Here is a 15,382-nt window from a genome sequence, read left to right as displayed (position 1 = left end):
TGGCCACCCACTTATTTGTTCTGTTATTTTTTTTTTTTTTTTTTTTTGCGGTACTTGGGCCTCTCACTGCCGTGGCCTCTCCCGTTGCAGAGCACAGGCTCCGGACGTGCAGGCTCAGCAGCCATGGCTCACGGGCCCAGCCGCTCTGCGGCATGTGGGATCTTCCCAGGCTGGGGCACGAACCCATGTCCCCTGCATCGGCAGGCGGACTCTCAACCACTGTGCCACCAGGGAAGCCCTGTTCTGTTATTTTTTAAAAAACGATATTAATACTGACTAATAATAACTATTTTGTGACTTATTATATAATAAGGATATACATTAATTGAGCTTTTAACCTGTGAGCCAGGTACCATGTTAAGTACTATATATAAATTCTCATTTAGTCTTCCTGATAATTCCTGCTAAGTAGATTATTATGGTCATTTTCCTGGTGAGGAGACTAAGACTGAGAGAGTTTATGTCTAAAACTTAAGTTCATACAGCAAGGAATTCACTGGAGCTGGGATTCCAACCCAGGATGTCAGGGTCCAAATGCCCTTTCCTGTACACAACACTGTCACCTAACATGCAGTGTTAACCAGAGCTGTGGCACAGGGCTATGACATTTGATGAACATTTGGCATAGCGAAGCCCTACTTCCAGTCCTGTGTTAAACCAGGCAGTATTCATGTTGTCTCATAGACCTTTGTGGAACACTGAAAATGTTCAGTAATTTAAAAAGCCACACCACAAACCTTTGGCAACCCCAGTTCAGCCACTTTAACTAGTAAAGGCTAATGTGAGCACGTGTTGTAGTGGTGATTGTTTTGTTGAAACATACTTGAAAACTACTGACAATTTAAGGTAAATACCTAATATTTATTTTTTTCTAACATTAATAATATAAATACTTAGGATTTAGAGTTTAGTGTACCTCTCTGGGTTAACCTTTTTTTCCTGCTGATTTTATTATTGTACTGTGGGACAATGTGATCTGTAGCTAATTAAGTTATGACAGTTACATAGCTTATACATTTACACTAATGACATGGATGCAGATCTTTTAGTGTAAAAGAAAATGTTTCATAATTTCAAAAATATTTTAGTCACCAATATGGCTATATTGGTTTCTTAATCTTTAGAATTTGTGATATTCAGAGAAAAATAGTATGTAAAAATGCACATACTTTTAGAACTCAGAATTTAGGGATTTTAGATTTTGAAGTAATCTGGGCAAAACATGTTTATTTACTAATTTGACTTTATTCAAAAAATATGTTAGAACCTAGACAACTTTGTAGATTCACTGTGCATACTAGAATAGTATTAAGTACCTTTTTAACATTTTTATTAGAATACTTAATTTTAGGATTTAATCAATAGAACATTATCCGATTATCTTACTCATAGGTTTTATTTCTTGGGTTTATTTCAGAGTTGAATGTGGTTTCAGCAATATAAAATACTTTAAAAATTATTTTATTGAAGTATAGCTGATTTACAATGTTGTGTTAACTTCTGCTGTGCAGTAGAGTGATGCAGTTATACATATATATGTATATATACATTGTTTTTCATATTCTTTTCCATTATGGTTTATCACAGCATATTGAATATAGTTCCCTGTGCTGTATGGTAGGACCTTGTTGTTAAAATACTTCTATGTGGCATAAAAATAATTGATGTTTACTTCCAAATCTAGTTTGAATTTTCATATATTTATAGTAAGATTAAAATAATCTTCTGCTCTGTTTCACATCATCCATTTCTCAGTTTCTGTTGGATCATACCCATCAGCATGCAAACATACTATTTCACCCACCTGAAAAAAAGCAAAAGCAAAATCACCAACTGTCCCCTTGGTCCACACCGCCCCCTTCAGCTACCCCATTTCTCTGCTTCCCTTTACAGTAAAACTCTTTTAAAGGTTACCAGTATTGGTACTCTTTACTTATTTTCCTCTATCTTCTCTTGAACCCATGCCAAGCAGTCATTTATACATTGCTCACTGAAACAGCATCTTCACCCCTGCCCCCAGTCTATTCTCACCCTGGCCCATTCTATTTTTGGAGCGGCAGCTTGTGAATCTTGAAAAGTATAAGTTAGATAATACCACTTCTCTGTTTTAAAGCCTCCAATGTTTCCACACTCATAAAGACAATCTAAATGCCTCCATTTCTAATCTCATCTCCTACTGTTTCTCCTGACTCATACTAATGCAACCACACTTGTTTAGTCTTGAATCCACAAACATGCTCCCACCACAGGGACTTGGAACACCCTGTTCTAACTAAAATGTATTTCCCATAGATATTCTCATGGCTTACTCCTTCTGAAAAGCTTCCATGACCATCTATGACAAGCGCCTTCTTGGCATCACCTCTGATATCATAAATGTTGCAAAGTATTCCCTGGGCTTTTAATTTACTTTCAATGTCAGCCTCCCTGGTAGGCAGAGCTGTGAGTAGTATACATCGTCAGTAACTTTATAAGGAGGAAAAGGTGGTCCAAGGTAAAGATATACATCAGCTCCTGGGCTGCGGCAGATGACCTGACTAGTACAAGATTGGAAAATCAGAAATAAGGAAGTCTTGGAAAGAGACTGGTGAATGCGCTCACGATAGCATGCAAATCTATAGGTCTCAAGTTAATTTCCACAAGAGAGTATCCCCAGCAGAGGAAATGGAACAACTAGGTCGATTGGATGACTTGTTCAGGAGCTTCTCTCCTTGGCCACCTGAGTGCTTGTGCAATGGGCCTTTGAACAGAGGGCCATTGGTGAAGGCTGTGCATGGACCAACACCAGGGACTCCCTTTTACCAATGCTAAGCTACCTACTGCTGTTGCTGAATACCTCTTCTGTCAGTAGCAGAGACCAATACTGACTCTCAATGGGGACTGTCCCTCAAGAAGTACACCCAGCCACTCAGTGACAAGTCGACTGCATCACTCTCCTTCCCTCATTGACAAGCAGAGATTCACTGTTTCTGGAACTGACACCTATTCCAGATATGGGTTTTGCCTTCTCTTTCCACCATGCCTCTGCCAGCCTCATCTCCTGAGAGCATACAGAGTCTGAATTACTGCCATGAGATGCCATAAAACAGGGCCTCAGAACAAGGAACATATTTTATAGTGAAAAAGTAGTGATAATGGACACATGACCATGAACCCTGCATCACCCTGAAACATGTGGCCTAATAGAATGGTGGAACAGCCTACAAAAGGCAAGACTAAGAACCCGGCTTGGGAACAACATCCTGTGGAGTGGGACGCTGTGCTCCATCATGTGCCACATGCACTGAGCCAATGGCAGATCCACACTGTTGTCTCCCAACAGAATACATGGAGCTGGGAGTGAAGGGTTATTCCCTGTCATTGTCACCCAGTGATCCAAAAATTGAATCTGTGCTTTCTGTCCTTGCAATTTTAGGTTCTGCTGGATTCTGGGTCTGAGTTTCCAGATAGAGGATGCTTCTGCCAGGGGTCCCAATATGGGTTCCACTGAACTGAAACTACCACTACTAACCGATCAGTTTGAATTGAGCAAACATAAGTAGTAGACTGGTAGAGATTGTCCATTCTGATGATTGTGAAGAGGGAGGGTTGCTTTCACCTAATGCAGTTAAGGAGAAGTATGTCTGGAATTCACGGTATTCCTGGAGCATCTCTTGGCTTCCATGTGCAGTGATAGCTGTGAATAGGCATAGGTGGCAACCACAACCAAACATGGGCAAGGCAACTTTGGGCTCAGATCCTCAGGACGAAGGTTAGCATCACTCCATTAGCTGAAGTGCTGGCTAATGGTTAGGGAAATTACAATGGGTGATAGAGAGGGGACATGCATATTAATTATAGCCTCAGGACCAGTTGTATTACTGTGGCCTGTTGCATGTCCCACTAACCCTCTTGTATTACATCTTTAGCAGAGCTCTTAGGTGGCCACTGCCTTGTAGACCTGACAATGGCTTGTACTTAAAAGTAGCGCCTGAGCATATCTGTATGGTACAAGGAATCAACTGTGTCAGATACCTTTCTTACTCAGCCTCACATCCTGGTTCCCACCTCTTATTCTAGCCACAGAAGTGGCAAAAAGTTCCCCATGTGCTTTGACCCCATCTGTGCTTCCAGCTCTAGCCTCCAGGTCCCACAGCATGTCTTTGTCCCAGGGCTTCTTTGATGCAGTGACTTGGGACGTTGGAACCCAGATGGCATATACCTATGTGCAGCCTGAAAGTGCAGGAAAAGCCATTTCCCCCACAGGGAGCTGTCAGCTAATGGGACAGGATTTGATGAATAAATGCTTCTTCCCATTGATTCTTTGCTTCTGAGAGGCAGTCTATATTTTCCTTAAAAGTCTTTTCCAGCAAGATTGAACCCCAGCTGTTTTCAGTGGTGTCCAGGTTTTCTTCTTCAGGTTTTCTTCTTTCTTGTCCCTAAGTGATCACCACCCAAATAAACTATCTACTTGCAAGTCCTTACCTCACACTTTGCTTTATAGGTACTCAAGGTAAGGACCCCATGTCTTATAAAATCGTGTTCCCTTTGTCTCCTCTTTCTATGCCCTTTAGCCTGCTGTTTTCATAGTAGTTATCTCCACTAGACATAGCATCTGGTGGTATATATTTGTATATTGTCTGTTTCTCCACCCCTCCCCACCCTATTACTGGGAAATAAGCCATTTGATTACAATGCACTTAACAACCTGACAAATAATAGGTTTTCAAGCATTGCTTTTATGAATAAATTAATTAAAGGCTAATTTTCATGTTTCCAAAGAGGATTACAATCATAGAGGTGAATATGAAATAGATTAATTGCTGACATCAGTACTATGTCTTATTATTTATTCAATGATTCAATACAAAATAAGTGTTGTATCTTTGAAAACAGAGTTCCATTAATAATAATTGAGTGCTTTCATTCTTCCAGGTTTTGCTCAAGCAAACCAGTTTAACTATGGAGTTGATAATGCTGAGTTGGGAAACAGTGTGCAATTAGTTTCTTCTTTCCGATCAATTTCTTGTGATGTAGAAAAAGATTCAAGTCATTCAACTCAAATTACATGCTATACTAGGTATGTTTTAAAGTATCTTTAATAAAATGATTTTCATCATATCAGAACCACAGTTATGCATATTAATATTATAATAGTTTTATCACTCTGGCTATTACAATAATGTTTTTCTGATTATCAGCTATTTTTTTCAACCATTATTTTTGATTTCATGATGTTTAGACTATTTTATACCTTTATTATATTCAGTTATAATACTCTTTCCATATATTGGCATGATCAAAATATATTCTAGGGCTTCCCTGGTGGCGCAGTGGTTAAGAGTCCGCCTGCCGATGCAGGGGACAGGGGTTCGTGCCCCGGTTGGGGAAGATCCCACACGCCGCGGAGCGGCTGGGCCCGTGAGCCATGGCTGCTGAGCCTGTGCGTCCGGAGCCTCTGCTCCGCAACGGGAGAGGCCACAGCAGTGAGAGGCCCGCGTACCGCAAAAAAAAAAAAAAAATACTATATCCTTTCCCAGGTTATTAGAGCTACTATCATTATTGATCTTTTTTAGAAGATAAATGGCCACTATTAAATTGTGATGATGCTCTTCAAAATATCAAAATTATGCCTTCCTGTCCAGTTTGATTAATTTTGTTCAGAATCTTGACATAGTCATTAAGATTAAAGATGATCATTTTGTAGATTGATATTTCAAGTTCTTTACTATCAGCTCAAATTGATGTTTGTTATTAGCAACTTAGGAGAAAAAAATTAATCATTGTAAATGGCAACGTTCAATACTGAGACAGGTAGCCCATATTTCAGAGGATTCCATCTACATTAGGGTGTTTTTCAGCTGACTTAGGGAGAAACATTATTAAAACTTTTTAAAAAGTAAAGCATAAAATAATTGTACCGAGACGATATGTTACTATTTTAAATGATTATTATTACACTTGTTTTCCTTTTCAGTAAACACCAATGCATTAGTCAGAATAAGCATTAGCCTGAGGTCTATGATGTTAGAATTTGCAGTACAGAGTTCAGGATGGAGATCATCTTTCCATAATATAAAATTGAATTTAATTGTACAGCAATTAGAATTTCAGATACTTTTGTTCAAAAATGACATGTACATTAATGCTATACATTAAATAACAGAGTTTTGCATTCCTTATGTGTTCTTCATTTGCTTTCCAGAGCAATGCCAGAAGATTCCTACACTATTAGAGTCAGTGTGGATGGGGTTCCTATTGCAGAAAATAATATCTGCAAAGGTCACATCAACAGCTGGGCCTGCAGCTTCAATGTACGTGGCATCTCCTATCTAACGTATAATTGATCGTACGCTTTCTTTCTTGTGGAACTGGGTTTTTATTTTTTAATTTTACAGATTGTTATCTATTTCCACATTAAATAATTTACTAGCATGTAGCTAAGTTTAATTTCACCGTTAATTATCTTCTATAGTAATGGAAGCTCTTTTATCATTTCGTGTTTACCTTTTTAAGTTAATTTTATTAATGAATTAAACTTGTATACTTCCAAACTGTTTTCTTGTTCATACTATTTTTTCTCTTTCTCCATTTCTGCTCTTGGTTTGATTTTCCTTTTTCTGTTTTCTTCAGACTCACCTTCATTTTAAATAGAGACATAACTCTTTTCCCTTTCTTTGTACTTTCTAATGCAATGAGATAAGATGTGACTGCATGCAGCACAGAGCCATTCAAAATTTAGTTACCCTAAATATAGGTGTTCACTATAATAAATTTTCTTCTAAGGACCATCGCATATATTTTAAAAAATTGTATTTATGCTTTAAGTTGTCAATTACCAAGTGCTGTAACGTTCCAATGTAAGATGAAATGCTGAGGAAATTAGTTATGACTTCTGTCCTCAAGAAGCGTCTACAGTTCCCAAATATATTGCCAAATATGAATCCCAAATATCTCTGGCTCCCTTCTCTCTCCTTAAATGTGGAGCCATCTTTTGTTTCCTAGAATAAAATGCCAAAATGGCTCCAAAGGAACCTAAATTCAACAAATCTCAAACTGGACTTCTCGTATTCCTCCTTAACCCTACTTTTTGTCTGGTATTTCTCACACATCTCAAGCTAGAAACCTGTTACATCCTTGGTTTCTCCCTTTCCTTCATCTTCAGCCCCAAACCATGATGATCCTACCCTGCAAATTAGCTCTAAAGTTCGTCGTCCCCTTATCTTCTTTCCTGACATGGCCTTGGTTTTGATTCTGGCCTTGTCATTTCTCACCCATTATCGCTGTAGCCTGTTGGTCTCTCTGTCCTTCTTCATTACACTGTTCACATGCAACATTCAAGACCATGCACGTTATTATTCCTTTCCCCTGTTCTAAAGAAGAAACATATTATTTCTAATGTATGTACAAATAATGTTTTATATGATTTATTGTGATATTTATAATAATAGGCTTCTTAATTAGAAATATATTTATAGCTATTCCTGAATAGTTAAAGTTTAACTATCAATATTATCTATTTATTGATAATTCTTACAATGGAAGATGAGAATTTAGCACCTATATTCTTACATCTATTAACTTGTACTGTGTAACACAACTCACAAGCTTAGCTTCAAGCAGCAATAATTTATATTGCTTATGTAGCCATGGATCAGCTGTGTGGTTCTTCTGTTCTGGGCAGAGCTAGACTGATCTCTGTTGGACTTGCTCGTGTGGCTGTGGTCAGCTGCGCATTAGGTAGGAGGCTTTGCTGCTCTCGGCTAGGTGCTTTCACATTCGGGAGGCCTCAGCTGGAACAGCTGAGCTGATTAGGCTTTGTTCTATATAGTGTCTGTACCCTCCAAAAGTAGCCCAGAGTTATTCATATGATGGAGGCAGGGATCCCTCAGGAGAGCAGAAGTATGCAGGGAGCCTTTAGCCCTAGGCTCAGAAATGTCACGCTCCTTGAACCACATTCTAATGGCTGAAACAAGTTCCAAGGCCAGTCCGTATTCAAGCCTCCATCTCTTGATGGGAAGAGCTGCAAAGACATTGCAGGTGAGGATACAGGGAGAGGAAAAGTATAGCCATGTTTGAGATGAAACTGCTACCCCTTCCCACCTCCAACACACACAGATATCCTACCACTCCTTCTCTCAATTAGATTTGCCCCAGTTTTGGTTAGATCAATATTCATAACATGATTATGTCTGTATAAGTAATATTCATAGCTGAAACAAGTACTGTACTGTGACTACGTTTCTCTCTCATACAGTATTTTGTTTTGCTTGGAGTTAATAACTGGGTTTTTATGTGTGTGTAGATATTTGCCTAGTTTTCTGTGTATCAAACTCTGCCCCAGAAATATGACATTTTTTCAATGTATTTAAATCATTAGGTAATTTATCAAATCATCTTTGCCTAAAAGACATCACTCCTGAATTCTTCTGTGCTCCTCCAGTCTGGACAGCCTGTTCTCTAGATGTGCTGCACAGCAGTCAATCATCATGGGGTCTCCCTTCACCAGCTTTCTGGGGACTTCCTGCCTCTCTCCCTCATGTCACTACTTGCTCCCTAAATCTTATGTCTTCCTTTTTCTTGATTTACTACTTCCTCATGTTAGTTGAGCAAAGTGTACTTAGAAAATAAACTCCTTCTACTAATAGGTTAAAGTAAAATCCTTCCAATACTAAAACTTCCATACTACCTCACATTTGGTTGACAGTTTAGTTGGGTATAGAACTCTAGTTTGGGATTTTGAAATCATATCTCCATTGTTTCTTGGTCCTGTGTCTTAAACAACCCATGGTGAAGGATCATCGTTTTAAAAATTTCCAGTCTGTTGTGGCTCAATATTATGTAAAATACAATAAAAATGTCACAGCAATGTCCAGTTGTTTTAAACGTCTCTAAGTGCTTACCCTTACTTTTTGTTCTTATCAGGACCAATAACTTTTGCACACTTTTATTGGGTTGTTTAAAACCCTTTACAAAATTGCATACTTGTAGCATCTAATTCTCATACTATTTTCTGATTTTATCTTTAATACTTTTTATCATTATCCTTGACTACTGTTATTATTCAGGCTAATTATTCTTAATTTTCAGAACCTTCTCCCTCATTTTCTATTTTCTATAAAATAACTTGCTCTGCCATCTTCATTGATTCTTTTCTTTGTAGATGATATATTAAATTGAAAATCTGTTTCTAATCTAGCTCCTCAAATAATAATAGTAACTAATATGTTGTTTAATATGCACTCTTCAATTATTTTTTGCCACAGATGTAATTTATATGAGTGCACTGTGGCTTAGAGAGATTGATTTACACACAACTTGGTAGTTCCTATAGCTTTTCCCTTACTACCTCTAAAAATGATATTTTGCCCAAAGTCCATTTGACTAGGTATTATATTACTTATTACTTTTACATAGATTCTCCATTAACCATTTCTGAAGTGTGAAAGAATGAGTCTGAAGTCATTCTTAGCCTCAAATTTCAAAAATTTATCTCTTCTTGGAAGTCTGAAAGAAATCTGTCCTTTTACTTTAAGTATCTGGGCATCTTTCTTTTAGGTTATTCCTGAATGAGAATGAGCGGGGGGACAGCTGACATTTAGTGAGAGTCTAATTTGTGTTAGGTTATTTTGCTTATATAATTTTTGTATTCACGTAGAGGCCATCTTTTTCGCCACCAGCAACCTTCCTCCTCCAAAAAACTTCAGTTATTCCTTAAAAATACAGCCCGTGTTTCTGTCCTCTTCTGTTTTTCTGAGGTACCCTTGTGTTTGTGCAGATGGACTGTTCTTGATCTATTTCTAGCTTGTTTTTCTCCTACATTATTTGTTTTTAGGTGTAGATGTTGATCTACATGTATGTAGATCATACATGTAGATGTATGATGTATCCCAGTTACACAATAACTAGATGTATCCCAGTTATTGAGGAAACTTTGTCTATCAGCTCTGCTTTTTGCCTGTTCAGAATTAATTTTGTTTTTCAAATTTCCCTTTTGTGGTAATTATTTCTCATTTTGTCTTTTAAAAAGAAGTTGGCATATGTTTACTTGAATAATAATAGCCAATGTGTCAGGTGGTGTTCTAAGTATATTTTGTATAACTCTAGAAAATTATCGTTAGCTTAGTTACTAAAGCTTACTCTGATGAACGCTTTCCAAGTTTTGCTTCTATGTTTTTGAAAAATGCTTTGTTATTTTTTCTTTATAATCTTAACCCAAAGTAGGCTTTCTTTAATTTTATTCCACCAAATTCTTAAAAGTCTTTACCAGAGAGCCTTATTACTGTGGTTTGACTTACACTGATAACAAAAGGATGATTGAATTTTAAAATTCCAAGTAGAAACACTTTGAAATGAAAGAGAATTTTTAGGGGGTAAGGAAAAGATTTTGAATAATCGGAGTAATATTCTGAACTTTATTTCTCATATATAAAAGGAATATTTTGACAGTCATATTATGGATATTGTTCAAATATAAATAATGTAAGAAGCCGAGATATTTCATAAAACTAGGACCAAAATAGAGATGACTGCTTATCAACAATATTATTTTACAGGCAAAAAGTTTCAGAACCCCAACAATAAGGAGCATCACACCTTTATCTGGAACTCCAGGTCTGTTATATGACAGCTGAAATATCTTTTTTGTTTATAATAGTTAATTAATTTTTAGTACATAAACTTATTATGATACCTAAAAATTTATAAATAGCATTTTCTGATTATAAAACAACTAAAAAAATTTTTTAATGCTTTTTAATAGCTGCATCTGAATCTATTATAATGTATTAGACTTTCTCTCTATTGAGCATTAGTTTGCTTCCAGTGTTTATTATAATAGCTATAGTTATACCAGTTTATAATTCCAACAAGAATATATGAAAATGCCTTTTTCTATAACCTTAACAATTCTAGGTACTCATTTTATTTCAAGAATTTATGTGAAAAATTCTACTCCTATACCTTCTTCTAGGGCGCTGGCCCTGGCTCCACCCGCTCCAAGCCCAGTGTCCACTGGGTGCTGGAAGGCAGGAGGCCTTTTCTCCTTTTCTTTTTCTTTTAAAAAAAGAATTTATGTGAAGAATATAGTTGGGTTTTTTTTGAATATTTCCAGTTCTTTGACTTATGTAATTAATTTTGTATTTATTAACCATTTGTATCTCTTCTTTTTATAAATTATTGGTTCATCTCTCTTTTTAAGGCTAGTCATTCTTTTTCATATTAAGTTGCAAGAATTCTTTACATTTTAAGAATATTAACCATATATACGTCATATAGATGGGAAATATGTTTTGAATTTATTATTTGCTTTTAAAATTTATTAGTGATGTTTCTGTCATTCAGACACTTAATTTTTATTATCTAATCTGTAGATCTTAACCTTTGTTATTTCTCCCTTTATTTTTATGCTGTAGAAGATCCCACCATCCCGATTATACAAATATTATATAAATTTTCACTTATTTTTCAAGAGTTTGTATGGTTTTATTGTTTATATTTAATTTTTATTTCACCTAGAATTTATTTCACTTTTTGGCATAAGGTAGGGATCTTATTTACATTTTTTTCAAATAAATCACCCATGACCCAAGCAATATTTATTGAATAATTCATCCTATCTTCCACGAAACACCTCTTTAAGCTATAAATACTTATAGATATCTCTTTAATACTATAATTATTTGTTCATGGTTTATTGTATTAGAACTTTCAGAACAATGCTAAACAATAGTAGTGAACACAAGATGTAAGGGTCTGGATGCTTGTTTTATTGGGAAAACCTCTAAAGTTTTCATATTAAGTGTATGAGTATATGGATAGATAATCTTACGCAGAGCTTTTTCTTTGTTTTGTTTTTAGGTACAATAATAACAATCCAAGGCAGAACCTTCACTGATGTCTATGGAAGTAATATAGCACTAAGCTCAAATGGGAAAAATGTTAGGATTTTAAGGTAAGTTTTCGATGTGGAAATGTATTCTTATAATTCATAAATGAGATATGCTATCCCATGAATAATGGGTCCAATGATATTAAAAACCACTACAATGTGATGAGATTAACGAGTGGTTTTCAGCCATATTAGAGGAAGAAAAATAGACTGTTGCCATGATTCATTGACAAAGAAGCAATGGCCAGTATACCTTTCTCTTTTAGTATGACATAATTGCTTATTTTTCTATCATGGATTTTATTTATAGAAGGTACGTGGAAGCAAGTCCAATAGTAATTAAGCTAAAGTCACAGAACTTCATCACTGGAGAATTTTGTTACTTAATCTAACTGCCTCATTTTGTACATATTAAACAAAAACCTCGGAAGCCTGGAAGTCCATCACTTAGTCAAGGTCAGGAGGAGAACACAAGTCTCCTAACAGGCAATTTGGCACTTTTTCTACTGCATGTCATGTATGGGACAGTGCTGAAACTTAAAACTGTCAATAGTTTATTAACAGGCTAGGATGTGAATCCTGGTTCCTCCATATACTAACTGTGGACCAGATGGTAACATTGGCTGGTTACCTAACATCAAAAAATACCAGTTTCCACCTTTTGGGTAGGAAACTAGCACTGTCACTAGAGTTATCTTCCTCTAGCATAGGTGGGGTTATCTCAGTCCTGCCTTGAAAGACTGAAAGTCCTGTTCACTTCCTACAGAATCAGTATCATAGCTTTCAAGATGCTTCATGCTTACTGAATACATATGTAAAATGAATAAATGGATAAATAATAACTCAGACAGCACACATACACATACATATGCATATATAATTTTGTAAAACATGCAACTTGAAAGGTTTTACTAAATGAAATAAAGATAATTTATCTGGCATTCTGTGGAGTAGAACTCTCAGTTAAATCACATTTGTATGAATCTATAATAGTCTAGAAATATTCATGTTGATCTTATAATAAAAGAACTACTAAAATAGAGAAACAAATATTTAACTTTTCATATGGACAGTTTAGTATAACTAAAGATTTTGTGTATTTCCATATAGTTGAGTGTTATGAATGTCTTTTTTAAAAATTGAAGTATAGTTGATTTATAATGTGTTAATTTCTGCTATACAGCAAAGTGACTCAGTTATACATATATATACATTCTTTTTTTATATTCTTTTCATTATGGTTTATCCCAGGACATTGAACATAGTTCCCTGTTACACAGTAGGACCTTGTTGGTCATCCATTCTATATGTAGTAGTTTGCATCTACTAACCCCAAACTCCCAGTCCATCCCTTCCCCACACACCCTAGTGTTATGAATGTCTTATATTCCAATTCTTAATTTGGGTTCTCTAAGTCATCCTTTCCCTAATGATGGCAGAAAATAGAAAGTTTAACTTTCAAAGTGATTCCTTTTCTTTCTCCACTGTAGTTGAAATTTACTTCTGTTTAATACAAAGGAATGGATAAAAATTATTTCATGAAATCACAGCACAGTCAGAAGAGACCTCAGAGGACAGGCTACCCAGCCCCTATACTCTGGTAACCCTGAGATACTATATATAAATAGAAAAAAATTCACACACCTATTAATAGGAGGGACAAAGGTTTTAGAGCTGCATTTATCTCATTTCTACCACATTCATTGTGACACTGGGGCCCTCAAGGCATTTCACTGTGCCTGAATTCTGTTACTAGGAAACAATGGGCCGAGTCCTGGGCAGGACGTCAGGAGACCCAAGTGCTCAAGCTGCTTTTGCTTCTCACAAGTCTTGTCAATTTGGCCAAATCTCCAAATTCAGACCGGGTGCAAATGATAGAGGACATACAAATGACTGAAGGACCTAGTGCCTACTAAGGCACTTTTGGTCTAAGAGATCAGATGAGAAAAAAAGTTAAATATATGTATTTAAGGCCAAATAGGTTAGTATTACCATAGAAAGGCAAACCCAGACCACTTTGGGAATTACGGGGTGCGGTTAAGAGCACACATTGGAGTAGGACTGTCTGGGTTTGAATTCCTGCTCTGTCCCTTACTGGCTGCAGGCTTGGGCAAACTACTTAACCTCCCTGCCTCAGTCTCTTCGTCTGTGAAATGGAAGGGTAATAGTTACTAACCCATAAGGTAGTTGCAAGGACTAAATGTGGTAAGTGCCTGTAAATGTTTGCTGCTAAATGTATAATTTAGTTGCAGTGAGGCAAGAAGTTAGAAAGAGAATATGAATTCATAAATCTCTAAAATGGTTACAGTAATTCAGTTTACTTCTTTACAACCTAATGTAATGATCAAATGAAAGAATTTGTGTGTATATTAAATGTTCAAAGTTCTCTGCAAATAGAAGTCCCTATTTTTTATAGTTGAGGTTTGTATCTGGCCTTATTTTGAGTATGGGATTTGCTGTCCCAGAAGCTGGGGGTTTGTTCTGATGGTGCAAAGAATGTGATAGCAGTCAGTTACCTGCAAGCCTCCGATCTCCTTGGGTTCTATCAGCCTTAAAGCAATGGGTTGACCTAGTCAGCTGGGGAAACGTGAAGGCAGATTTTCCTCTCAGCTTCTAATCCTTTGCAGCTTCTTGTTCACATTTCATTGACACTGATGCTGTTAGACATCCTTTTCATCCAGTTACTTTGTGGGACCTCTGCTGTGGGCCTTGTTTAATTCTTATAGTATGAAACTTAACTAGAAAATTATATTTTGTATTTGAATTAATTGAACTTCAGGTGGAAGAGTCCCCATTATCTACATTTTCTATTCCCATAGTATTTATCACTTTCTAACACACCAAATATGTTATTATTATCATGTTTATTGTCATTCTCCCCAACTTAGAATGTCAGTCTTATAAGGGCAGGGATCTTTGTTCTGTCCACTGATGTGTTCCAGTACCTAGAGCAAAAACTGTAGCATAATAAGTGGTCAATAGGTGTTTGTTGAGTGAATGAATGATGGATAATAATAAGTGATTGGGAAAAAAATATAAGGTAGCAGTAAACTTGGTGGGAGGAGAGCATTTTGAAATAATGTATTAAACACAATTTGATCATTTCCAATAAAATATTTATACAGAGTTTATATTGGAGGAATGCCCTGTGAACTTCTCATACCACAATCTGATAATTTGTAAGTAATTCAAATAATTTTCTTTAGAAAAATAAATAGTAGATACAAACATACTAGATTTAAATAGTAATTTCTAGCAATATTGCATAGCTGAATGCTTTATAACAGTATAGATTGTAATATTTTTATAGTAAATTATCAATCGTTTATATAGTTAGATGTAACCTGATATCTACTATCTCCCGTATAGTATGATATGAACTGCTTTTAGATTATTTTGAGAAAGATGTTTTGAGAAATACCTTTATCAAATAATTGTTTCACTTGGTAATGTTTTAAATTCTTTGAAAGGAATATCAATGGGGATAACCAAATTAATTACAAAATATTTAAT

General features: G+C 36.0%; 1 protein-coding gene across 1 annotated transcript in view; it reads left to right on the top strand.

The window, feature by feature from the left end:
* Positions 1–3,711: 3,711 nt before the first annotated feature.
* PKHD1L1 (PKHD1 like 1) overlaps positions 3,712–15,382 on the top strand; it is a gene marked incomplete at both ends in the record, with an annotated part of 143,164 nt that continues 131,493 nt past the window's right edge. Inside the window, 6 exons of the mRNA XM_079901821.1 lie at positions 3,712–3,751; positions 4,915–5,059; positions 6,185–6,293; positions 10,536–10,593; positions 11,839–11,932; positions 14,995–15,048. Of these exons, the coding sequence (XP_079757947.1) occupies positions 3,712–3,751; positions 4,915–5,059; positions 6,185–6,293; positions 10,536–10,593; positions 11,839–11,932; positions 14,995–15,048 (500 nt within the window). The remainder of the gene's footprint in view (positions 3,752–4,914; positions 5,060–6,184; positions 6,294–10,535; positions 10,594–11,838; positions 11,933–14,994; positions 15,049–15,382) is intronic.

This window comes from Stenella coeruleoalba (assembly GCF_951394435.1).
Source record: "Stenella coeruleoalba genome assembly, chromosome: 17".
Taxonomy (NCBI): Eukaryota; Metazoa; Chordata; class Mammalia; order Artiodactyla; family Delphinidae; genus Stenella; species Stenella coeruleoalba.
The sequence above is the reverse complement of the archived record's forward strand: the minus strand, read 5'-3'. Positions and strand labels throughout refer to the sequence as shown.